Raw genomic sequence first — 25,162 nt, forward strand, 5'->3', positions numbered from 1 at the left:
TGTTGATGTGTATATAGAGGGATAGGGAGATATAACTGTAGGCTCAGCCAAGTTGAGCGTTCTTGTAATAAGGGAGTTACAGCTGTCGGCTCAGCTAGGTTGGGAGCTCTTATATATAGGGGGATCAGGAGATACAGCTGCTGGCTCAGACAAGTTGAGCGTTCTTGTATATAGGGGGATACAGCTGCTGGCTCAGACAAGTTGAGTGTTCTTGTATATAGGGGAATACAGCTGTCGGCTGAGCCAGGTTGAGCGTTCTTGTATATAGGGAGATACAGCTGTCGTCTCAGCCTGGTTGAGTGTTCTTGTATATAGCGAGATACAGCTGTCAGCTCAGCCTGGTTGAGTGTTCTTGTATATAGGGAGATACAGCTGTCGGCTCAGCCAGGTTAAGTGTTCTTGTATATAGGGAGATACAGCTGTCGGCTCAGCCAGGTTGAGTGTTCTTGTATAAAGGGGGATACAGCTGTCGGCTCAGCCAGGTTGAGTGTTCTTGTATACAGGGGGATACAGCTGTCGGCTCAGCCAGGTTGAGTGTTCTTGTATAAAGGGGGATACAGCTGTCGGCTCAGCCAGGTTGAGTGTTCTTGTATAAAGGGAGATACAGCTGTCGGCTCAGCCAGGTTGAGCATTCTTGTATATAAGGAGATACAGATGTTGGCTCAGCCAGGTTGAGCGTACTTGTATACAGGGGGATACAGCTGTCTTATGTGTATGGCCAGCTCAATGGGAAAGATATAGATATAACACTAGTGTTATAAGGCACATATCTCGGACACAGACCCCTGGCATACATATAGAGCCATATTGTCGCCCACCCCTTTATTTAGCTGTGGGGCTTAGTCCACAGTCTCCATACTAAATCTTGCCCATTGCTGGATTGTAATCACTATTATGTCTTCTTCCCCGTACATCGCACAGACCCAGGCACCGCCAGCGCTGCTGTAACCCGCTTACATCTGCATGTGTGAACCTGTAATCAAATATTCCACGCCGTGACCCGTCTAGAGGAAGCGCTGCCGGGCTGGTGCCATCCCCATCCATTATGTATATCGTCTCAAGTGTGAAATACGGCAGAGAGCGGCAGTCAGGCCCAGGAGCAGCGCTCTTCTAATATGTTATTAATGTGTTAATGACATACACCGAGCAGGAAAAACAGCCAGCGCTAATCCTTTAAATATACAGATGTAGCAGAGCTGAGTTTGTCTTATGGCACAAACCTACTTTTTCCCTCAGGTGAACCGTAAATTATGTAGCCGCATGATAATTAAAAGGATTGTCGCAGCTTAACAACCACCGTCTATCCGCCCTGCTGAATACCCAGTATAGATGTCATGGAGGGAGCGGCCCCATGGGACGTCTCTGAGTGAGGAAGAACAAAGAGAAAGAAAAGCTTCTGCTCTGACAGACGACAACATATGTGATGACCGGGGCCATCGCCTTCACTACCAAAAATATCACACTGCATAGAAGCAGGCTGAACGACTGTAGGGGTATGGGTGGTGAGATGGAGGGGTTAACATCAGTATCCCTGGTCTGTTGAAGGGGTTCATGTCAGAATGCTACATGGTCTAGTGTGGTGAAGGGGTTAATGTCCCCGGCGGTATAGGGCAGGGAAGGGGATGATGTGATTATCCCTAGTAAATATATGGTTAATAGCAGCCTCCCTAGTGATTGGGCCGCGCTGGGGCGGCTTCTATTTAGACCCTTTAAGATCCACTGTAAGTCTGTTCCATAGATTACATAAACTATTCTACTTGAGATATTGGGCTCTATAGTAAAGATGACATACAGGGCCACTTTATATATATACACACATATATACAGTGAGTCCAAGAAGTATTTGATCCCTTGCTGATTTTCTTTGTTTACCCACTAATAAAGACATGATCATTCTATACTTTTAATGGTAGATGTATTCTTACATGGAGAGACAGAATATTAAAAAGAAAATCCAGAAAATAAATCTAAGGAATATATATTAATTGATTTGTATTTCATGGAGTGAAATAAGTATTCGATCCCTTAGTATTCATTAGCAGTTCTGGCTTTTACAGACCAGTTAGACACTCCCAATCAACTTGTTACCTGACCTGAAGCCACCTGTTCTCACTAATCACTTGTGTGAAAAACAACTGTCCACAGAATCAGACAGATCACACAGATTTCAAGTGTCCAACATGGGTAAAACCAAAGAGCTGTCACAGGACCTCAGAGTCAGAATTGTTGACCTTCACAAAGCTGGAATGGGCTACAAAAAGATTAGTAAGGTGTTGGATGTGAAAGTAACAACTATTGGTGCAATTATCAGAAAGTTTAAAGAGTATAACATGACAATCAACAGACCTCGGCCCGGTGCTCCAAAGAAGATTTCGCCTCGCGGGGTGGCAATGATGCTGAGAACAGTCAGAAATCGTCCTGCAACCACTCGGCAGGAGTTAGCAAATGACCTGAGGGCAGCTGGGACCACAGTTTGCAAGGAAACAATTGGCAACACTTTGCGCAACAATGGATTCACATCCTGCAGTGCCCGAAAGGTACCCCTGCTGAAGAGAGAACATGTGGAGGCGCGCCTCAAGTATGCCAATGATCATTTGAAAGATGAACCAAGTTATTGGGAGAAGGTTTTGTGGTCAGATGAGACCAAAATTGAACTTTTTGGCCTCAACTCCACCCGCCATGTGTGGAGGAAGAAAAATGCTGCCTATGACCCCAAGAACACGGTGCCCACCGTCAAGCATGGAGGTGGAAGCATAATGTTTTGGGGGTGTTTCTCTGCCAAGGGTAAAGGGCTACTTCACTGCATCACTGGGAAGATGGATGGAGCCATGTACCGCACAATCCTGAGGGACAACCTCCTCCCCTCTGCTAGGGTTCTGAAAATGGGCCGTGGTTGGGTCTTCCAACATGATAACCACCCTAAACATACAGGAAAGGCAACAAAGGATTGGCTCAAGAAAAATCACATTAAGGTCATGGAGTGGCCCAGCCAGTCGCCAGACCTCAATCCGATCGAAAATCTATGGGGGGAGCTGAAGGTCAGAGTTGCCAAGCGACAGCCCACCAACCTTCATGATTTAGAGAGAATCTGCAAAGAAGAGTGGGCCAAAATTCCCCCTGGTGTGTGTGCTAAACTTGTGGTTAACTACAACAACGTCTCACCGCTGTGCTTGCAAACAAAGGCTTTGCCACTAAGTATTGAGTGTGTTTGGCAAGAGGGATCAAATACTTATTTTCCTCATTGAAATACAAATTAATTAAAATATATTCTTTAAAATTATATTCTGGATTTTTTTCTTGATATTCTGTCTCTCCATGTTAGAATATATCTACCATTAAAAGTGCTGAAGGATAGTGTCTTTATTAGTGGGCAAACAAAGAAAATCAGCAAGCGATCAAATACTTCTTGGACTCACTGTATATAATATATATATATATATATATATATATATATATATATATATACACACACATGCTATGTATAGATAGGAGATAGATAGTTAGATATGAATGGAGTGGAATAGCAATACCACAAACAACCTTAGGAAGGAGGGAGCTGTTTTTGCAAAAAAGTAGCTGTGTGTATATCTATCTATCTACTTTTTTGCAAAAACAGCCCCATCCCCCCGTCCGACCTATTCCGCTTCATTCACAAACCCACAGCCAAACTGAGGACAAGAGTGTTGGTGTTTCTGGATGAAAGCTGCCATGTTTTTTTTAAGCCTGGATAACCCCTTTAAGCAAGTAGGATGAGCCAAGGACAGTCATTAGACAGAAAACCGGTAGACAACTAGTCGTCGATCCAAGTGACGAGCGTCACATGGCATGTCCGATACCTCAACAATGACGAACCACAATGGACCAAGTGACCCAGAGGTGCAACAGTCAAATTTCCACAATAACCATGTGGTACACCTAAAAGTCAAAGAGAGCAAGGGTAACCCTGATGACCCCACAACAACCCCTCATTGACGGGCCCTTAGAAGGTTTTTCATGGTGAGGAGTCCTGTTTCTTGCTGTATAATACAGATGGTCAGGTCCACATCTGACATATACAATATGAAGCTATATCCTATGGGGGCACCACTGGGATTCAACACACTGGTGGTGGCGGAGTCACAGGAGGACATCTTCCTGTCATGCCCTAGGCCCGTCAATCATTATACTACAAGCCTTGAATGGTGAACCCTACAGGGACCTGCCTGTTACTAAGTAGGTGTTCCTAAGGGTCCTTTTACACAGGCAGATTTATCTGACAAATTTTTTAAGCCAAAGCCAGAGCCAGACTATAAACAGAACAGCGAGAGGACTGAGATTTCTCCTCTTCTCACATCCACTTAATAATCTGTTAGATAAATCTGTCTGTGTAAAAGGACCCTAAGGTAGAGGTCATTCAGTGTGTGCCTATAGATCATTATTATGGGGTCAGTATACCTTGCTCTCTATCTACTTCTTATTTCCAATTCCTAAATCAGTGTCTATAGGCGTAAAACCCCCACAGTAAGCCTATATGTGTGAGGAGCCATTTTCCACATCTCTTACCACAATGTAACACCGCTGAGGCTTTCTGCTACACCGCCACAACCACCATGCGGACCCTCACAATCACTGACTTACAGAATGGCACCTCATGAGTGGATTTCTTGTATGTTACATTTGTTCTATTTTAGCTTGTGAATCATCATCATGACGGTTCAGTATGAGGGGTAGGATCACTTCTCCTTTATATCTTTAGAAGGTGGGGATCTCCAGCCATGCTCCACCGAGTACACTCATAAGTGTGCAGCTGTTAGTCTGGTGCTCGATTGTAAGAATTTTATTTCCAAGGTATCAGACATAACCCTGATTGAAAGCAGAGCCAGTGGGCTCCATGGTCAACCACCTTCTATAATGGGCCAATCATGTGACCACTGAAAAGAAGCCGGGTGGAGCCAAAGTGGTGCGATGCTGCCCATAAATCAAAGACCTTCATTGGAATCATTAATAGGAAAGGTAACGTCTAAGAAGATGCCACAGGCGTTCATTCATGGAGGAAACGGGTGGAATTCCCCAAGTGTTTTCACACTGACTGGCACCGTAGGAGTGTGGTAGACTATTGTGTAAGGGAAATTTTATCTATACCCAATTTAAAGGGGTTTTTCAAATATTTTAAGTTATCACTAGAGATGAGCGAACCGGATTCGGGTTTGAATCGATCCGAACCCGAACGTTCAGTATTTGATTAGCTGGGGCTGCAGAACTTGGATAAAGCTCTAAGGTTGTCTGGAAAACATGGATACAGCCAATGACTATATCCATGATTTCCACATAGCCTTAGGGCTTTATCCAACTTCAGCAGCCACCGCTAATCAAATGCCGAAAGTTCGGGTTTGGATCGACTCGAGCGTGCTCCAGGTTCGCTCATCTCTAGTTATCACCTATCCACAGGATGAGTGATATCTTGCTGACCAGAGGGGGGCTGAACAGTGCCTAGCACTGTATTCAACTATGTTCTGAAATCCAGGGCACGAGCATGTGTACAGCCAGGGCCATATTTACCACTAGGCACCCATGGTCTGGGTTTAAACAAACCCTACCGGCCCTCCTCTTGGGCCCACGGCAGTCACGGCTGGTATCTTGCAATGAGCGCTCAATTTCCCTACAGCACCACCACAGGCTAAATGGAGTATTACACCATGTCTATCCATATCAATTAGCAGTTTGTGAAATGTAGACCAAGATAAGTCCTCCAGGACAGAAGACACTCTTTGTAACTACAGTATTTCCACTCTACCAAAGAGATGAGAATCTAGAAGAGGGGAACCCCCTTCTATTAATATAGATGTATAAAAATGGGTTTTCCATGTGTCACAGACTACCCGGCCTACTATAGGGCTGTGGGGCAGTTCAGGCCCTATTAGACCTGCCGAGCCTGTCTGTAATCTCTGTGATCGTCGCTCATGTACAAGGCCTTCACAGGACACGATCAGTCATGTGGCCGAATGCTGGATCGGTCATTTATCTCTTTCCTTTGATGATTCTTTTGCTCAGAAGCCTCCAGAATTGTAAAAGCAGCTCCGGACTATAATCCAAGCTGTAATTCATGATGACCAGTGCTCATCTCATGCCATCACATGCACTTTATTCAGAGTCTTGGTATATGTAACTAGTGGATATAAATGACATGGGGCTGGGAAGGAGTCATGCGCTTCTTTATATTGATCACATCACGTAACACTGCGGCCGCTGCCGCCCTGGTCCTGGTCGCCTTACTATACAGAATAAGAGAAGTGAGACTGGTCAGCTGCTCCGGGTAAAGACTCACGGGTGACTCATGGAGAACAGAAAGCGTTCCTGGCAGAGGGGGAGACCTGGGCATTCGGTTATCAGCACTATTTCCTGGAAATTGTATCAATGTACAATGAGCATTGTCAGACAAGTCCGAGGAATTACTGGCCTGGCCACCAGATTCACTACAGCATCACATGACATGACAGTGGAGACAACACTTTACAAAACTCCCTGACTCAGGGAAAATCCAGGGGAAAAAAACAACCAATTCTAAGTGTGGACTGTCACTTTAAAAAAACTGCTGACACGTCCTAAAGTCGTGTTCAGATCCTCACCAAAGAGAGACACATCACTCCCCGCTCTCTGAGACATTGTACCCTGTAAGACTATGGAGACGGTACCTGGCATGTCCCTGCATTAATGTAATGGATATATGGATGTAATACTTCATTTGTCCTGTGGTGGTGCTGCAATAAAACCAAACACTTTGTTCCACAATCCTTTGCAGATTACAGCTGATCGATGAGGATTTACATGATCGGCTTATTATTGGGTGATCCTTTAAATGTAAAACACATCGCCAAACGCGGCCGACCCTTTAAGGATTATACCTAATACATAGAGTATTTTACATGGTGGAAGCAGGAATCCGCACTGTCATTATAGGTTTTCTATAGGGCTGGACTGTCCCATTGTTTCCATCTTGCTCCAGGCAGTCAACCAGACATCAATACAACAGGGTGGAGCCCACTTACCTTTGATTCAGTCATAACATACAGGAACCTCCCTGTGGTGTCCAAAACTAGGTCAGGGCTTACAGGAGATCCCGGCACAACCATCAGCGAGTTGTAGACCTGTCCAGTGCCGGAAGAAACAAACACCTAGAAATAAGAAATGGAAAATCATTCCATTAGCTCGGACAGTATACCTCAGACAGACGGTAAATGACCCACAGTAGCAGTAAATGGTCACCCTGACACTCATCTAAACTGCTAGTGAAAATCGATGACATCATGTGTTACACAGGAACATGGAAAAAACACGTTTCAGCATTTAGTTTTCAGCCGAAACGTGTTGTATACTGCACAATGTAAATAGATTTTTTTTTTTTTTAATACGATTAGTAAATTCAGTGAGTTTCAAGAATTTCAATTTACTACCTCCTATAAAAAGGTGCAACAAGTAGTGAACCTTGATTGTCCAAAAAGTAGTCATGTGTTTTATCCTCTAGAACAATATTCCCATTCATCTGCATGTTAATGATGATCACCTTATGTAGGGATCCTCCGGCATCTCCAAGAAAAACAACCGTGCCCGAGTCTTCGACTACTGCGGCTACAGCGGTGAGACTGGAGTCGTTGGTAATCAATGGTGTAGCCACAAGGGGTACGCGGCTGGCAATCGGGCTGGGAGTGTGATCTCCTCCGCATGGAAAATTCTTTGGGGATTCCTAAAGAAAAACACAATTAGATCAAATTCTGGAGCCATATTGGCACGGTACAAGACAATGGATTCCACTGGAAGCTTCCATTGTCATATATGGTACTAATAGACATCAGGAGGACGTGGCATTCAGACACATACCTTATAGAGTGAGCCACACTTGGAGTTGACGCCATACTCGATCCCAGCCTCCTCTTGACCACTCTCCCCCTTGCCCAACTGAGTGTAACACAAGACTCGCGCCTTTTCAATACGGTCCTCAATGTCTTTCATCTTAAAGGAACAGAGCGCTGTTCGGCTGCTGGGAGATGGAATGGGACCTTGGCTGGCCGAAAACACCACAAAGAGCTCCCTGTTCTTAGTCTCCAGGTGGGCGGCTTGTGCCAGGTTGTAACCTTCGCACACCAGAGGCACTTCCACATAGGAGTAGAGGTGAACATCCTTGCTGCAGACACTTCCCAGGTACGTTTTGTAGTCCATTTGTGATTTCGATCCTCGGCGGTAAAATAAGAAGAAGACGTGTCCTTCATTGGAGAAAACTCCGACAAAGGTGTTGTTGTAATCCGAGAAGTCGCCCACCACCAGCTTGCCCAAACCTTCATTGGAGAACACAGCCGGCTTCTCCAGCTGCCGTATAGTAATGGGTGGGATTCCGCTAGATAGTCTAGCTGTCAAACCCCGTCCTACAAAAAGGTAGTCACCTTGTGGTGTGGTCTCGGCTATCCCTACAGTGGTCACCTTGGGATCATTGGCCGCCACAAACTGATTGTCACCAGGGTCCTCCGTGCGGTAAATGATATTAGAAATATTAGTCAAGCTCCGCTTCTCGCAGATTCCTTGAAACACGTGTCCACAGGTCAACAACTCCTCACCGTGAGAGTTGACGGTCAAGAGCTTGTTAGAGTTGTGGGCGGTGGCAGCCTGCGGACAATCCTTAGGTTCTTTGAAGGGAAGGCACTCCGGACTGTCAAACACAGGACCGGTGGAGTCCTCCGCCAGAAGCTGCAGCTCCGGCGACAGCTGGAAGATCCAGTTGACGGCCCCGATGTAGATATAGCCCGAGCCGGGGTCATAAGCCATATGGTTGAACGTGACATTGGGTCGGAGGAAGTTGGGGAAGGAGGAAACAGACAAAGATAGGCAAAGGCAGACGAGCAGGGACTGGGCCAGATCCAACATTACGATCACCTTGAAAGGAAAAAAACAAGAGGAAAATATTAATGCTAAAAGATTAAAAAAAAATAAGGCTGTGCATCCATTAGTCATGGAAGTAGAGATAAAACGCAACACTCTGCCAAACATTACTGGCACAGACATGAGTATTTGTAGGGGCTGATAATGAATTCACCACCGCTAAACCGGGACTGACAAACATGTATCAATATGTCAGCTGCAGGAAGTCTCTGACCGAGCCCCAGCTTGAGGTTTTATGCAAACACATCAAACTTTCTACATAGGACTTGTCCCCCTAAAGCTGCTATAGTTCTCACACGTCTGTCCATAACTTACTTTACCAACATCTATGACAAAGGCCGGACCCTCGCCAAGGTCTGTCGTCGGGGCACCCAGAAACCTCCATGGTTAGAAGAGGTATCTGGCAACCAATCACTTCAATAAATATCGTCCAAAGTAAAATGTGATAAAACGGAACAACGCGTTTCGGGGGAGCTTCACAATTCACCAACATACCTGATCCTCATTTCCTCTGGTCAGATCAAGCTTAGATGGTCTTCTCCCACTGATATTAGTGTCCTTGGCCAACATTAATCTTGTATGTTTGACCACCTTTGAGCTTGGTAGAGAGAAGGATCGGGCATGTTGGATGACAAATTAGCTTGGTATTATAAAGTGATCACAATGACCTGTGGTGACGCGTTTTAGTCGTGTCCTTGTTTCCACTGATCTTAACCTTAGAAATCATTTCTAATCCGAGCGTTGGGCAAATAGCGATGGGAAAGTTAATCCTTCTGTTTACTCCAGAAGGTTTATAGGTCAGGGGATCAAACAAGAACCGAAACGCGTCGAGTCACTTCTAGTATCTAGTGTACAGTACAAATCCTCTACATCATCACATTAGATAGAACATGCCACGCTTTGTTTTCAATAAGGCGCCCCTAGATCACATATCTGGATCATGTCAAAGAGCTCCCTGTATCTCAGACTCCTGGACCCCCTGGGTGCAGTAGTCAGGGGGTTAACCTGAACGTTCGCAGGCTGAGCCCCACAGGTTAATAGGAGAAGTGAATGTTATGTGTAATATAATAGCTGCTGAGTTTTGCATCCAGGTGCACGACGGCAAAACAATCCCGGAGTACAGATGGTGCAGGCACGGACTGGTCCGCCAGCGGATCCTCTCTGCAGATAAACGTTATAACCCCTGGGGGTCCTATCTGTGAGAACTGGAGGTGAGGAGGGTAAAGGTTATCTGAGACCTAAGCTTTGCCCTGAACAGATATGCCAGCGGGGCTCTGCAGACAACTGTGCTGTAAATAGTATATACAACCTCAAAAATACTCACCAGTCCACATGAGAGCCCACACTAACATTTAAAGGGGCACTAACAATATTCTCCTTTTCTAAGTTTCCACATCAAACTTCAAACACAACAACAAGTCCCGATGTGGATCCAAGTTTATTCCTCATATCAGGAATCCATACCCACTGTACTGTCTGCAAACGGAGGCCCCGCCCACTGTGTAATGACACGCCCACTCAGACAGAACTAGTTGAAATGGATGAGATTTATCCAAAATTAGAAAGTTAAAGCTGATTTTTTCCAAAAACAGCACCACTCTTGTCCTGAGGTTGGGTGTGGTATTACAACGCAGCTCCATTCATTTCAATGGAACTGAGCTGCAATACCACACTCAAACTGAGGACAAGAGTGGCACTATTTATGCAAGATGCTGGGAGTTGCGGTTGTCATCAGGTTGGGATTCAATAGACGTGCAGTATATGGCAGGTGTGGGGGGTTGTATACATATTTCAGCAAGTTTCTGGAGATATTGCCCTAGGCAGAACTGTAGACTTTCCAACACAGTTGTGGCAGGATTGGCAGGAGATTTTACAAAAGCAAAACTGAACTTTTTTTTTTTTTTTACCATCATGTATTAGAAAAAGAAATCTAGAAAAGCTGGGTGACCATGTATTTTAGACCCCTTCCTTAAAAGAATTAAGACAAAGGACGAGTGACGATCCTTAAAGGATTCATGAAGCAACCACTTCAAAACACGTCGGCTCCTTGTACTTTTTTTGTATAGAAAATCCCGCTGTATCTACGGCACAACCTGCAGCTTATCCCGAATCCCGAGTCAAGTGTGAACCTGTCCTATATTTACACACGTAACCTCCTCAAAGAACTGAGGACGTCTCCCTCGTCTATGGAGGAGGATCATTAAAACAAGCTGCTTCCCCTCCCTTTCTGTATCTGTGAGATCAACGCTCAAGCCCAGATTTTATCACATATGCAATTTATATACGTTCATGGACAATCCCTTTAAATGAGAACGTACTAGTGGAAAGTAGTCCGTAGGTGACACAAAGGATTGTATTGATCCACAATTAAATTGGAGATGAGAATGATCAGCTATGATCTTGGTGTTAATGGTATAAAAAAATAATTACCATCTACTCTAGATTATACCGCTCTAAGGAGGAGTGAGAAATTTTAGGGGAAATTTACCAAAATTGGGGCAGAAAAGTTACCATATTTTACAAAAATTGTCTTGTTGCGAACACAGAGCCAAACCCAATGTTGACCACTCAGGAAGTCAACGACCGCCATATAATAGCAATAAAATAGATAATTAAAAAACTTATAATGAACAGGGAAGGTACTTACACTCTTCTGGTGGGTGAAGCCCCTCCGCTCCTAGGCACAGCCCATACTGACAGCTCCGAAACAATAGGCAGATGTGTATATGTGGGGACCAAGGGACACCCAAGGGAAGGGGGGGAGACGGAGCACAAAGTGTATAATTGGCCGGCTGCAGCCCCCTACCCCTCCTCCTACACTGACAGCATCTGCCACATGGGGAATACTGGTGGTGACATCCCGCCGCCACCATTACTGCCGTACAGGATCAGATTAACTCCTTCTTTACCGAAAAGGGACAAGTGGACAAATAAAGAGGAGAGGGGCCGGGAAGAGAGGAAAGGCCATTTCCATAAGAATGATGAATTATTCCCATTCCTGAACAACGTCCCTCTGTCCTATGGAAGCAGTGACTACTCCTCCTCGCAGGGCTGCAGCCCCCAGGGAGTGGTAGTGACAGAAGTGTGCGTGACATCATCCCCCCTGACCGCAGCACAGACCACCGCCCTCAATTACTGAACCTTTTAAAGGCCCCTCAGGCCACCTGATCACATCTATAGACTTCCCTATCATCTGGCACCTGACCACGTGTCTACAAACAGAGGATAGCTGTCTCCTGCTATATAGTGGTGTCCACTATACGATGCCCAGGAGCCTCTGGTCACATGACCTGCGATATGTCACTGTGTAGTTCTATACAATGATACGGGGATACAGACACCATATTGGGTCCATAATGGCCACTACTTTATAGTCACGGAGGTCGCGTCTAGACCAAACCCAATACATGATACCCCAGTCGTAATAGTGAATGTCAGGGTTTTCTGGTAGTCAAAATGTTGGATCGAACTGCTATAGTCCAGATGCCAACACAAGACTGTCAAGACCCCCAAAGCTGTCAGCCATGCAATGTCTATGGGGTCGGAACAGCTGGCTCCTCTTACAGCATAGTGGTCGCACCTTGTTACTGCAGCTGGGCTCCCATTCACCTGAATGAGGGTGCAATACCAGACACGGCCCAAGGACAACGAGTGGCGCAGTTTCTGAACAAAACCAGATGGTTTTTCTAACCCTGGACAAGCCCTTTAAGTCCTGTAGGGATTGTCATTCATCAGTTATATAACGGAAGCTGAATTTAAAAAACACCCCGAGTAGTTTGTACACCTTCCTATAGTGCCCCCCCCATTTATTACCATCTGGACAAAAGGCTCAGAGCAGGGGGAGGTGGAGGCGACTGACAGCTCCGGTACACACTGAACCCGCTTCTCTGCCAACATGCCCAGGTCAAGAGGATTTCCACAATCCGGATCTATCTAGTAGGTGAGCAGTGTGGATGAGCGGTTTGGGCAGGGGGCAGCATGGCGCAGACCCAGCGTGGCATAGGGACCCTGTATTCTGTAGACCTGGTCCTGCTTTGCATTACAGATGGGTACAACAAATGACTGATGGGTAAGGGAGACGAGAGAGCGTCTTTCCCACACAGAGGCAGTTCTGAAGCCTGGCAGAGACTCTGACCTCCCCCACCCACCCTCATGCCTCCGAGCGATGCCAGTACAGGCTGTGAAAGCCCCTCTTTGTCCGGGGGGCTCTGATAAGGTCTCTGTGGAACTAAAAGGATTTCTCTACAAACCATGAAAATAATTGGGACATCGGAATAATGACTCACTGAGGCCGATGTGCAAAGCGACAGCATTCCCTGACAGGCGGCGGATATACTACATCTCCCAGATAGAAAAAAAACTTTTATGGACTCACTACAACAAGTATCCCCATAGAACTGCAGTGCTCTGACATATACAGATGTAGCAGAGCCAAGTCTGCTGCATGACATACAATGTGCTGTAAGCATCACAGTCTCCAGGTTATCTTAAAGGGGTTATCCAGCAGAAAAAAAACAAAAACAAAAAACATTTCTTTCAAACGATCTTGTTTCAGAAAGTTATTTGGATTTGTAAATAACTTCTATTTAAAAATCTCCAGTCTTCCAGTACGTATCAGATGCTGTATGTCCTGCAGGAAGTGATGTATTCTTTACAGTCTGACACAGTGCTCTCTGCTGCCACCTCTGTCCATGTCTAAAGCAGGAGAGGTTTTCTATGGGGATTTGCTGCTGCTCTCGACAGTTCCTGACATGGACAGAGGTGGCAGGAGAGAGCACTGTGTCAGACTGGAAAGACTTCATGCAGGACATACAGCAGCTGATAAGTACTAGAGGATTTGATTTAGTTTTTTTCATAGAAGTAAATTACAAATCTATATAACCTTCTAAAACCAGTTGATGTGAAAGGAAATAAATGTTGGAGTACCATTTTAAAGGGGCAAACACATAAGAACAGCTGTCCATCCAGGTCCCCTATATACATGCATGCTCAGCTCTACTGAGTGTGCATGCGTTATCATTGGAGATAGGGAGGGTAAGCCTCTGACAACTCCTCTGGGGGCAGCTTATCTTCCCAAGAACAAAAGGATTAGCTGAAATGCAACACGTTCGATACTTATTCCCCCAACATCTGGAGTCGAGAGCCTCCATACACATTAGGCACCTCCTCAAGTTTCCAGACATCTTTGACAAGTGTCTGATCAGTGCTGGGACCCCCAAGAACACACAACCCTCGCTATCGGAAGCTATTAAAAAAAAAATAATAATAAAATAGCGCCACTTACTGCCATGGGCTATGTCTGGTATTGCAGCCCTATTTACTGGAATGGAGATGAGATGCAATACCAGTCACAGCCTTAGAAGAAAAGTGGCGCTATTTATGAGGGGGAAAAAACGGACACTTTTTTAGTGCTGTACAAGCTCTAGATGTCGCCCCCCCCCCCCCCCCATAACCATCCATGTGCACATCAGCCGCTGTTACATAATATCTGACCTCTCCGGGTCACTGGCCTGCAGGAAAGCTCCATCAGCAGGATTCGGCGCTGGCCCCAGGGTCCCCATGTTTTTGTCTGGGCTACTGTTTTGGCTCTTAATCCTCGGTACCTGTGGCAGACATCGGAGGAGGGGGAGGAAGGTGGGGTGGCCCTGGGGATTCCTGACACTTCACGGAACAGCAGGAATCCGTCTGGTTGGAGCGGGGGTCCCATCTGCATGAAATGATTGTGTAAAGCAAACAGTCATATTAGAGATAGGGCTTTGTGGGCTAATCCTCGTAATCGCGGCTCAAAGCAGAGGGAAGGATAAAGCGGCCCTTCCATTGCTGCGCCTGGCAAGCTGCTGAGAAATAATACCATTAACCTATCCTTGTATCATAGCACCGCCGTATACCGCAGCAGAGCCGTATATAGATACATTGGTGTACCCATTATGGAGCCGTATATAGATACATTGGTGTACCCATTATGGAGCCGTATATAGATACATTGGTGTGCCCATTATGGAGCCATATATAGATACATTGGTGTATCCATTATGGAGCCGTATATAGATACATTGGTGTACCCATTATGGAGCCGTATATAGATACATTGGTGTACCCATTACGGAGTCGTATATAGATACATTGGTGTACCCATTACGGAACCGTATATAGATACATTGGTGTACCCATTACGGAACCGTATATAGATAAATTGGTGTACCCATTATAGAGCCCTATATATATACATTGGTGTACCTATTATGGAGCCGTATATAGATACATTGGTGTACCCATTATGGAGCCGTATATAGATACATTGGTGTACCCATTATGGAGCCGTATATAGATACATTGGTGTACCCATTATGGAGCCGTATATAGATACATTGGTGTACCCATTATAGAGCCGTATATAGATACATTGGTGTACCCATTATGGAGCCGTATATAGATACATTGGTGTACCCATTATGGAGCCGTATATAGATACATTGGTGTACCCATTATGGAGTCGTATATAGATACATTGGTGTACCCATTATGGAGCCGTATATAGATACATTGGTGTACCCATTATGGAGCCGTATATAGATACATTGGTGTACCCATTATGGAGCCGTATATAGATACATTGGTGTACCCATTATGGAGCCGTATATAGATACATTGGTGTACCCATTATGGAGCCGTATAGAGATACATTGGTGTACCCATTATGGAGCCGTATATAGATACATTGGTGTACCCATTATGGAGCCGTATATAGATACATTGGTGTACCCATTATGGTGCCAGGAAAGAAGGCTTTGCCGTTTGCTTCTCCTTCCACACTTCCTAGCCATGTAGTAGGTATAGGTGGCCATGTAATTCAGAGATCAATCATATCTACATGCATGCTCAGATAGGATGAGCGTGTGTGCATTTTTAATGAGAAGAAGGGAAAAAGCCGCTACCAGGCCGCGTATATGTTCAAGAACCCATATACTAGATCTGTATCCATTTATATCAGGGAAGAGAAACCTTCAGCTGTTGCAAAACTACAATTCCCATCATGCCTGGGCAGCCAAAACTTTAGCTTTGGCTGTCCAGGCATGAGGGGAATTGTAGTTTTGCAACTAAATCTGAAGGTCCGAAGGCCCTAATCCATACGGAGAGATTTGGGATCTCAGATCATCTCATTCAAATTTGTTGCCGTAAAGCAAGGACACAAGGCGGCGTCCTGTCTAGTCTCCACTCGCTGAGCCCCTCTATACCATCACTATGGAAATTCATAAGCCCTCAATGCAAATCATGGGAAGTGACTAAATCCGATATAGAGACCTTGTGAGTATTCAGGTCATGCACTGGTGTCCCTTCATGAAGGTGGGGGTGGGGTGAGGGGATTTATCTGTGTAATGGTTATATAGACACACGCATAGGAAAATTATACAGGAAATTAAGAATTCCACAGTGATCGGCCATTACTGTCACTTAAAGGAATCGTGACTCCATCTTTTTTTTCTCCTTCTGTTTTCTTCAAATGAATGAAGAGATGAATGCAGTGACATATTTCTGCTGGAGGATTTGCTGTAGCACCAGGAAACAGTCAGGGAATCCCTGAGGTAAAGTCTACAGAGCAGACATATTGGAACTCTATTCAGTGTTGCTCATAGCAACCAATAGGATGACAGCTTTGTTTTAAAAACTGGAATCTGATTGGTTGCCATGGGCAATGTTCAACCAGCAGCTCTAATTCACTGAATCCAATGAAACTGAGCTGCAATAGCGCACACTGCTCAGTTCTGTTGAAGTGAATGGAGCTGAACTGTAATACCACATACAACCTGAGGACAGGGGTTGCGCTGTTTTTTTTGCAAAGAAAGTAGCTGTAAGCCCAAGACTTCTCAGGGGTTTATTGGCCTATACAGATAGAATAAATCTATGAATAAAGTGGCTATACGTGAGCGGCTCTGTTGTTTGCTTCCCATTCATTCCCTGGTGACGACTGAGACTGGAGAAAACCGCTGGGGAGTCAGGTGTGCGCTCCTGGAAAGAGCTAACCCGCCAGCCAGACACGTTCTGCAGGTGTGGGGGAGGGGAGGGAGGCAGCCATGTCTGCACAGGACCACAGAGCCCAGAGACCAATGAAACTCACCAGGAGTGAGACAGTCAAAAGCAGGGAAACAGTCAATGAGGAGGAATCCTGGCTATATAGGGTTGGGTCATGGACACAACTATGAATAATAAGGTTTACACCAGCCTACCTATACAGCAGTGCATTTCCCTTCACTGTTCTTCCTTGTGTCAGTCTTCACTGTAGCTGTGGAATTCTATTCATGAACCAGGATGATCAGGATGAACAGATAACATGTGAAAGGTTAGAAAAATAACACTGACATAGCAGAGGACTATATCGGTGAGGGTCTGGGCACTAAGCTAAGGCTCCCATCGCCATCATCTTACACTCGTTCAGCTGACTATCTAGGTATCTTAATATACATGCATGCTCAGTCTGGCTGAGTGTGCACATGTTCTCGATGGAGAGAGTAGAGTACGCTGCTGACAGATACCCCTGGAAATTTCTTATCTCCCTTCAGAAGAGACGGATTGGATTTTAAATTTACTTCTAATTAAAAAAAAAAAAAAAAAAACCTCACGTTTTCCAGTACTTATTAGCTTCTGTATATCCTGCAGGAAGTGGTGTATTCTTTCCAGTCTGACACAGTGCTCTTTGCTGCCACCTCTGTCCATGTCAGGGACTGTCCAGAGCAGTAGCAAATCACCATAGAAAACCTCTCCTGCTCTCCAGACTGGAAAGAATACCACTTCCTGCAGGACATACAGCAGCTGATAAGTACTGGAAGACTTTGAGATTTTCTAATAGAGGTAAACTATAAATCTCTGGCACCAGTTGATTTAAAAGAAAAAATTGTTCTACCCCTTTAAAATCCAACTTACATCTAGCATCAGGGGATGTAAGGGGTGTGCACTATAGGGAGCCGTGCCCGCTCATCAGACCAGCAGTAATAACTATGAAACATCAGGTGACTCAACATGAATTGTTTGTGCAATAAGATGGTATCTAGCCGAAAGTCCTTCAAAGCCAGACCACGGCTGACCGTGACACCCACCTGTAGAAACTTCTGGAATTATGGCAGTCACTAGTTGTGATTAGTGTGTTAGGATGGTGTCACATGCTGGAGGCACTCCGAATATAAACACATATCCATGTACTTCCTGCTATTGCACAATCCAGGTGAATCGTACACGGATCAGAGCCCAGACTCTCTTCAATCCAGAAGGGATGGCTCCTGCACTATATAGCAGACATAGCGCCACTCTTGTGTATGGTGGCACCTGGTATTGCATCTCTGCACTATTTAAAAGTGAATGGACAGAAAGTACTACGCAGAATGATGGAGACATTTCGGATGTAGACTTCACGTGGTGGATGCATGCTACGTCCATGCGACTGTATACTTCCTTCCTTAAAAGACTAAGTAGCAGCTAAGCAGGATCTGAGACTGACCGGGGAATTGCCCCCTGCTCCCCGCTGTTTATTGTCAGATGCGATTTCACCCCTGGATGAAGACACCGTCCGTAATTTCCAGGTTCACTGGTCACCAATCCCTAATAATAAGGATATTATAGAAAAGGACACATTATAAGGACAAATTCCCCCTACATGTGTACAAGGCCTAAGGTCACGTTCCCACAGCGAGATACACGCATATTATGCGCCTAAATAACCTATAGTAAAATGGCCCTCAATGTAAACCCCATTGACGTCAATTAAAGGCAATAACATGCCGCAAAGTCTCCAAAAATATCTACAACTACTATTCAGCCTATAAAGGTGTCAGTCTTTACTGTGGTTCTCGCATTTTATTCAGGAACCAGGAAGATCAGGATGAGCAGTGCTAAAAGTCCCAACCACATAATAGACAAAGAAGTAGCAATGTACAAACCGAGCAGCGTGCTCACAGGATGTGGCCCACAAAGTCACTAAGCCCGGCTGTGGGGAGATAATGGAGGACGCGGCTGCTGTGCTCATGCGGGGAAAGGGTGGGTCAGGAGGGGAGACAAAGATATATATATTATATTATATTATAATATATATATATATATATATATATATATATATATATATATATATATACATATATATATATACACACACACACACACACACACACTTTATGTCCCCTCTATCTGCCGGATGATTTACTGCATTTTATTGGGATCAACATGTCTCCCCCAGTTCTGTGAGCATGAGGGACGGCCAGGGGCACCAGCCAAGAATCACAATCACCACGCCGGGGGTCACTATATCAGGGAATGGGGGGGTCTGCATGTATGTTACGTAAAATAAAAAGACACTTCTGGAGCCACTTATCCACCAGAAAATGCATAGGTTTGGACAAGGAAATCCTTATGACCTATACATCCCCTGATGCCAGACATCTTTGTGGCCGCCATTTTGCCCACTGTATTACTGGTGGCCATTGTGGACTGTATATGTTATATATACTCTGTGTGTAGTGGAATTGTTCCCAAAATCTATATACATAAAACTATACCAAAAAGGGAACCCTGCAAAAGCTAACTAATGTACAGAAAACATGGTGGGCAAGTTATTACAATGAGAAGTGTGAGGTAAGTGGCCTGTCAGAGCCCTGTTCCCTCTCTGGTCAGTATTAGGGTACGACCCCTCATACACAATCCCATATCTATGGCAGCTTTGGCCTGCACATTGATTTTGACTCCCCACCCCTGCCGCCGCCGCCTGCCCTGTCACGGTGCATCAGTTCCTGTTGTGAGGACAAGGATTGTCTGTTTTCCTAAGTCTATGGATAAGATAACATCAAACAGTGTCAATACCCAAAGCAGGAAGAGAAGAAGTGCGGGGGGCCCGGATAGATGTCCACCAGAAGACGTCTCTATCACCGCCATGGAAGGAACCGTAACAATATATCTTATTACATCTGTATCCTGCCTGCGGCTCTGACACGTCTGTAAGACCTATGGACCGACCGCAGCGAGACACAACCTACTATACAAAACACTACTGTGCATAGTAAAAAAACAACAAAAACAGGTGAAAACTAAAGGAGAACTGCGAATAGCACAGCTCCCTGCCAACATACTAGCATAGGTCAGCAAGACTATACTAGCATAGGTTAGAAAGACTACTACTTCCAACATGCTGAGTTTTGGATTTACAGGGAGTCTATAATAATGTTATATAATGTAATATAGGGGGATTATCCCACTATTAACCCATAGCACCAAACTAGCCTGATCTAGGCCCATGTGGGTTGTTAGCATGATCGCGAACTCCATACTGTGTGATAGGACTACATATCCCAGGTGTCCCTGTTGTGAAGGTCCTGCTCCCACTTCATTCATCATGGGTGGACACAGAGGAGAGATTGTCCCATAATAAGGGTTCCCTTTAGGTTCCCTTTATGGTGCCAGAATTTGTCACCCAGGACAGAAAGGCCTAGTGTTTGCTTCCCTTTCATACTCTCTCCTTGACCCTTGGGCCTTCTCCTCGCCCCTATGGTTGGTAAGAATGCGGAGGGAGGGGGGTCCTGCTAAGGTTCCTATTAACTAGTAGAAATGAGGATGGAAGAAGGGCCCCATAACAGCTGCATGGTATGCCTCCATGGTATGTACGACCTGTCCCAATTCTAATATGGAAACTGATCTATAGATTTAGTATATTTCTCAAGAAAGTGTCTCTCGTTCCTGTCTGCACGTCAGTCCCAAAAGACAAGGATAAGCTATTGTGTCCTTCTAACAGGAGCCATTACACCAAGCGATTGTTGTCCGTAATACAGCCGATAATCGCTTGGTGTGATAGGGCCTTTACACATCACGATAATCACACGCACAGATAGTAAACGGGAAGCTGCGGGAAGGGCTGCCCAGACCATCCTTAGGCTTTTCAGGCTGCCCACGGAAGTCAGCGATGGTCTGCTGCCACCGCTTTTATCTCACAGACATGAGCGGCATCTTTCAACATGCTGAACGTGCATGTCGGCTGATTGTGGTCTTTTTACACCAAACCATTATCGGCCCGGAACATCCGGTGATCGGCCGAGTATGGCCAATAATCGTTTTGTTTAATAGGGCCTTATGGTTTTACTGTAAGACGTATGTGGTTTTCCTGAATGACAACCGACTGATGATATAGGTGGTGATAGGGGTCAAACGTGATGGAAAATCACCTTTATTCTGGGAGAGATAAGCCGTAGCCAGATCACTCTGACTGTAGCTTACTTCTCCTCATGGAAAACACAGGAATGCTCGGCCATACAGAACAGTCCTGTGTATAGGGAGGACTGGCAGCGGTCGGGAGAGATTACTGACTAAAGGCCCATTACACAAAACGATTATCAGCCTTACTTGGCCGATTAGAAGCGGTGGCAGCAGACCGTCGCTGACTTTAATGGGCAGCCCGAACAATCTAAGGATTGTTCAGGCGCCCCCTTCCGCAGTGCCCCACTCTGTCTGTGTGTGTAATAGCACAGGCAGAGAACGGGGGACGAGGGGGAGCGGGCTGCGTAATACAGCCTTTACAAATGCCCAAACAATCACCTTTAGTCATGTGGTTTTAATGGTGGCGGCTTATCTCTTAAAGAACAAATGGATCAGACAGTTGAAATTCCACATGCCCAAACCTTCCCTTCCTCCAACATCCATGTTAGACAGTAGGATGGACCCAGGGAAATCAGCAGACTTGCCCAATACATGTCTGCCAGCTTTACTGGGCATTGATAAGTAATCCTGGCAGAAGGGCTCATTGGGTTGGAGTGGTAAATGACCATGAGAGGTTCATTACCCTTTACCCCGAGGTCATGTGACATCACGTTACTATGTCAAACTAGCTTAAAAGGTGACTTTGAGTTTAACAATGTAGTTTGACAGTGGATTTTTAGAAGACGTCATCCTAGGAAAATCCTAATATTGGAAGAATACAGGTGGGTTATTGCTGGTTGCTACAGACTGCCCCCTCCCAGTATACCCTGCACCCCCAGCACTGCGGACCACCATGGCACCTTCACCAGCTGAGGCCAATGTCAGTCATCCTGTCAGTGCGAGCATTTATAACACTGCCCGAGGCAATCTCCAGGATAAGTATCTGCTCCGTCATGGGAAAAACTTCCAGATTTTTACACAGGAGAAGATCTAACAAAGCTTCCCTTTATAGTGTCTGACGGGATTATAATTCATCCGGCTCTCTTTAATAATTCAGCTTCCTGAGAGGTCGGTCTTTGTCATGTGACATCACCCCATCCTTTCACAGGAATAACCCCAAAGCTATGGCAAGTTAACGATGGGAGATGTGTCTTAAAGGGGAGCTTAAAGGTGATGAGAGAAGGGCGGATATATTCATTATTAATAATCCCCAACATCATGGTCAAAATCAGGAAGACTATAGACAATACTATATGGCAGGGGTGTCCAACTCACGGCCCTCCAGCTGCTGCAAAACTACAATCCCCATCATGCCTGGACAGCCAAAGCTAAAGCTCTATACCAGGCATGATGGGAATTGTAGTTTTGCAACCGCTGGAGGGCTGTAAGTTGGACACCTCTGATATAAGGTATCTACAATTTGTCTCCATCATTATCTAGACAAGAGGAAAAGAACCCAAAGAGTTAGATCTTGGTAGAGAAATTTAAGCCCATAGACGCCCACCCTACCACTACACAATGACATTGGGAAGGAGATGGATAAGAATGTTAAAGGGGTAGGCCACAAAAAAAATTCTTTCAAATCCACTGGTGTCAGAAAGTACAAGTAAAAAAAAAATCTCCAGTCTTCCAGTACTTATCAGCTGCTTTATGTCCTGCAGGAAGTGATGTATTCTTTCCAGTCTGACACAGTGCTCTCTGCTGCCACCTCTGTCCTCGTCAGGAACTGTCCAGAGCAGCAGCAAATGCCCATAGAAAACCTCTCAGAATGGAAAGAATACACCACTTCCTGCAGGACATATAGCAGCTGATAAGTATTAGAGGAATGGAATTGTTTTCTTTTTTTAATAGAAGTAAATTACAAATCTCTGGCACTTTCGGGCACCAGTTGATTTGAAAGCTATTTTTTTTTTGGACCTACCCCTGAATACCTACAAGAAATAAAAATCTGTGATCGGTCGACGGTCAGGACAGTCGTGTCCACTGATATCTGCTGAGAAGGGGGTTGAGGATCTTTTCTTCCCTATCTCATCATATTATAACCGCCATATACACACACTGTGCACTATATACGCACCATATCCGTAACCCCCCAGTCCATGGATGATGAGGCCACAGGTGACTTCTGAGTGACATCCAATATGACAATCAGGAGTTACTCAGCTTTCTAACACTCCTGATGGGAAAATCAGTCCACCTGCACAGATTTGGTGAAAAGACCAATGGGCGTTATAATGGCGGCTGTCACCAGAAGCCCTTATAGCTGAATAGATTTTTACACGACTCCTATTTACTAGTCACTTCGGCTTTATGGCGTATACCCGCCCCGCAGGAAGCCAATAAAGCAGTTCATAAACTCTAAACAACCAGCCAAGAAAATACTGCACAAATGGGAACAGACCATGGCACTGCACAATGGTGCCCGCTGTGCCCCTCGTGAACCATAATGCCTGGTGCAAGCTCAGTGCCAGCCAACAGCGGCACCCGGCGTATGTGTAGCAGAACCCTTGCCTGGGGCCACTGTCTCACCAAATCTGTATGCCGCACCAGTGCCCACTAGTGCCACAGGTATCTTCAGTATGTACCCCACCCCAGTGCCACCTCTAACCTGTCAGAGGGTGACAACTAAGGTGTCTGTTATTACGGCACCCACAGAGGTTGTCACCCAGTTGTCTCAGGTTCTCGAAAGACATCTAATAGTACAAGCATTCAGGAGTCTAGGAAAGCTTGGTGCCCACCACCCATACCACCAGTGATGTGGTACCGCCACATACTTTGGAGAGTCAACAATATCTACTTTTTTTTTTAAATCATGTCAAAAATATTACGAATTCTAACGTATTCAGCAGTTTACCCCCAGCTTATTGCCAGGTGCCACACAATCAAGGGGGCACAACAATGCGACCACCAAATATAAAAGCCACATGCTCTTCTCCTTCAAAGGGTCGGAGAGACTCTTTACCAAGCAGAGCGTCCAGAAAACTGCGCCATTCCTTTACAACCCCCCCGGCTGTGAACGCCAACTTTCCTCTAGTACGGATACGATGCAAATGACCCACGCCAGAAGCCTGACATAAGTAAGTGAACCCCTGCCCATCACATATACATAGAACTATAATATCCAGATGCACAAAAGAGATTCATGTCCAGTCCCGCAAAGTAGTAGATGGCGCCTTGTGCAAAAAACAGCGCCAGCCGTCCACTTTGCAGCCTGGCTCCGATAGTGACCGCCGGACGGCCGTGTTTATATCCAGTCCGTAAAAGGGGGGCGAAAACACGAACCAAAACTCCGGAGATCAATGAGAGGTGGTGGGGAGGGGAGGGGGTCCCGGAGTCACTGCGCTGTATAATGGCTGAGGATAAGCAACAATTAAAGGGACAGGATGGGGGAGGGGGGGGGGGGCAATGAATATTAAGGATAGATAGATAGATAGATAGATAGATAGATAGATAGATAGATAGATAGATAGATAGATAGCACCCAGCTTTGGCAGTGTCTCCACCTGTATACAGAGGCCATAGGAAGCCCAGCAGGGTGCAGAGGTGAGGGGTCTGAGCAGCACCTGGAGTTGGGGGGCTACAGACACAGGGTGGGGGTGACTCCTTACCTGCTCCCGGGGTCCCCCAGCACATGTAGCAGCCTCCACCCGAGCACTCCTGAGAAACAAGTTCCCTGCAAGTCTGTGGGAGACAAGAGGCAGCGGCTCAGCAGGGACTCAGGTCCTCCCACCAAAAGCCAGGCACATTTCCATTCTCCTGGATCTGCCTACCGAGCGCCATCTGCCGGCCACAGCGAGCATTGCAGCTCAGGATCACTGCCCCTGGAACTCCACTTTCCTCCAAAATAAAGAAGATATTTGCTTATTTTTTGTAGGTTCTTCTAACAGGGACAGAGATTTATTCTTCAGACAGATTTTAGGTCTTGTTAGAGAAAACACACACTGGATTACAGATTATATGATCCTTTAGAGATTAGTGGTAACAATGTTGTCTGGAAGGCGCTTATCATCTGGGATTAAAAGAAAATGGACATTTGACCCAGAGAGAGAGGTGTGTGGTGTGGTGTGGTGTGGGTGGGTGTATATATATA

At 45.6% G+C, this 25,162-nt stretch overlaps 1 protein-coding gene across 3 annotated transcripts in view; it reads right to left on the bottom strand.

Moving 5' to 3' along the window:
- The window catches only part of PLXNB3 (plexin B3), a 47,810-nt gene extending 23,031 nt beyond the window's left edge, over positions 1–24,779 (bottom strand). Inside the window, exons 1-4 of one of the 3 annotated variants that reach the window (XM_069943638.1) lie at positions 24,681–24,779; positions 7,855–8,901; positions 7,541–7,720; positions 7,026–7,151 (exon numbers count right to left, since the gene is read on the bottom strand). In XM_069943638.1, the coding sequence (XP_069799739.1) occupies positions 7,026–7,151; positions 7,541–7,720; positions 7,855–8,892 (1,344 nt within the window). In that variant the 5' untranslated portion in view covers positions 8,893–8,901; positions 24,681–24,779. Of the gene's footprint in view, positions 1–7,025; positions 7,152–7,540; positions 7,721–7,854; positions 8,902–9,402; positions 9,439–17,826; positions 17,875–24,680 lie in introns of those variants that run through there. The other 2 variants (XM_069943637.1, XM_069943639.1) reach the window with 2 other exon arrangements.
- Positions 24,780–25,162: the final 383 nt, after the last annotated feature.

The sequence above is a fragment of the Dendropsophus ebraccatus genome, chromosome 10 (genome assembly GCF_027789765.1).
Source record: "Dendropsophus ebraccatus isolate aDenEbr1 chromosome 10, aDenEbr1.pat, whole genome shotgun sequence".
In the NCBI taxonomy this organism is placed as follows: Eukaryota; Metazoa; Chordata; class Amphibia; order Anura; family Hylidae; genus Dendropsophus; species Dendropsophus ebraccatus.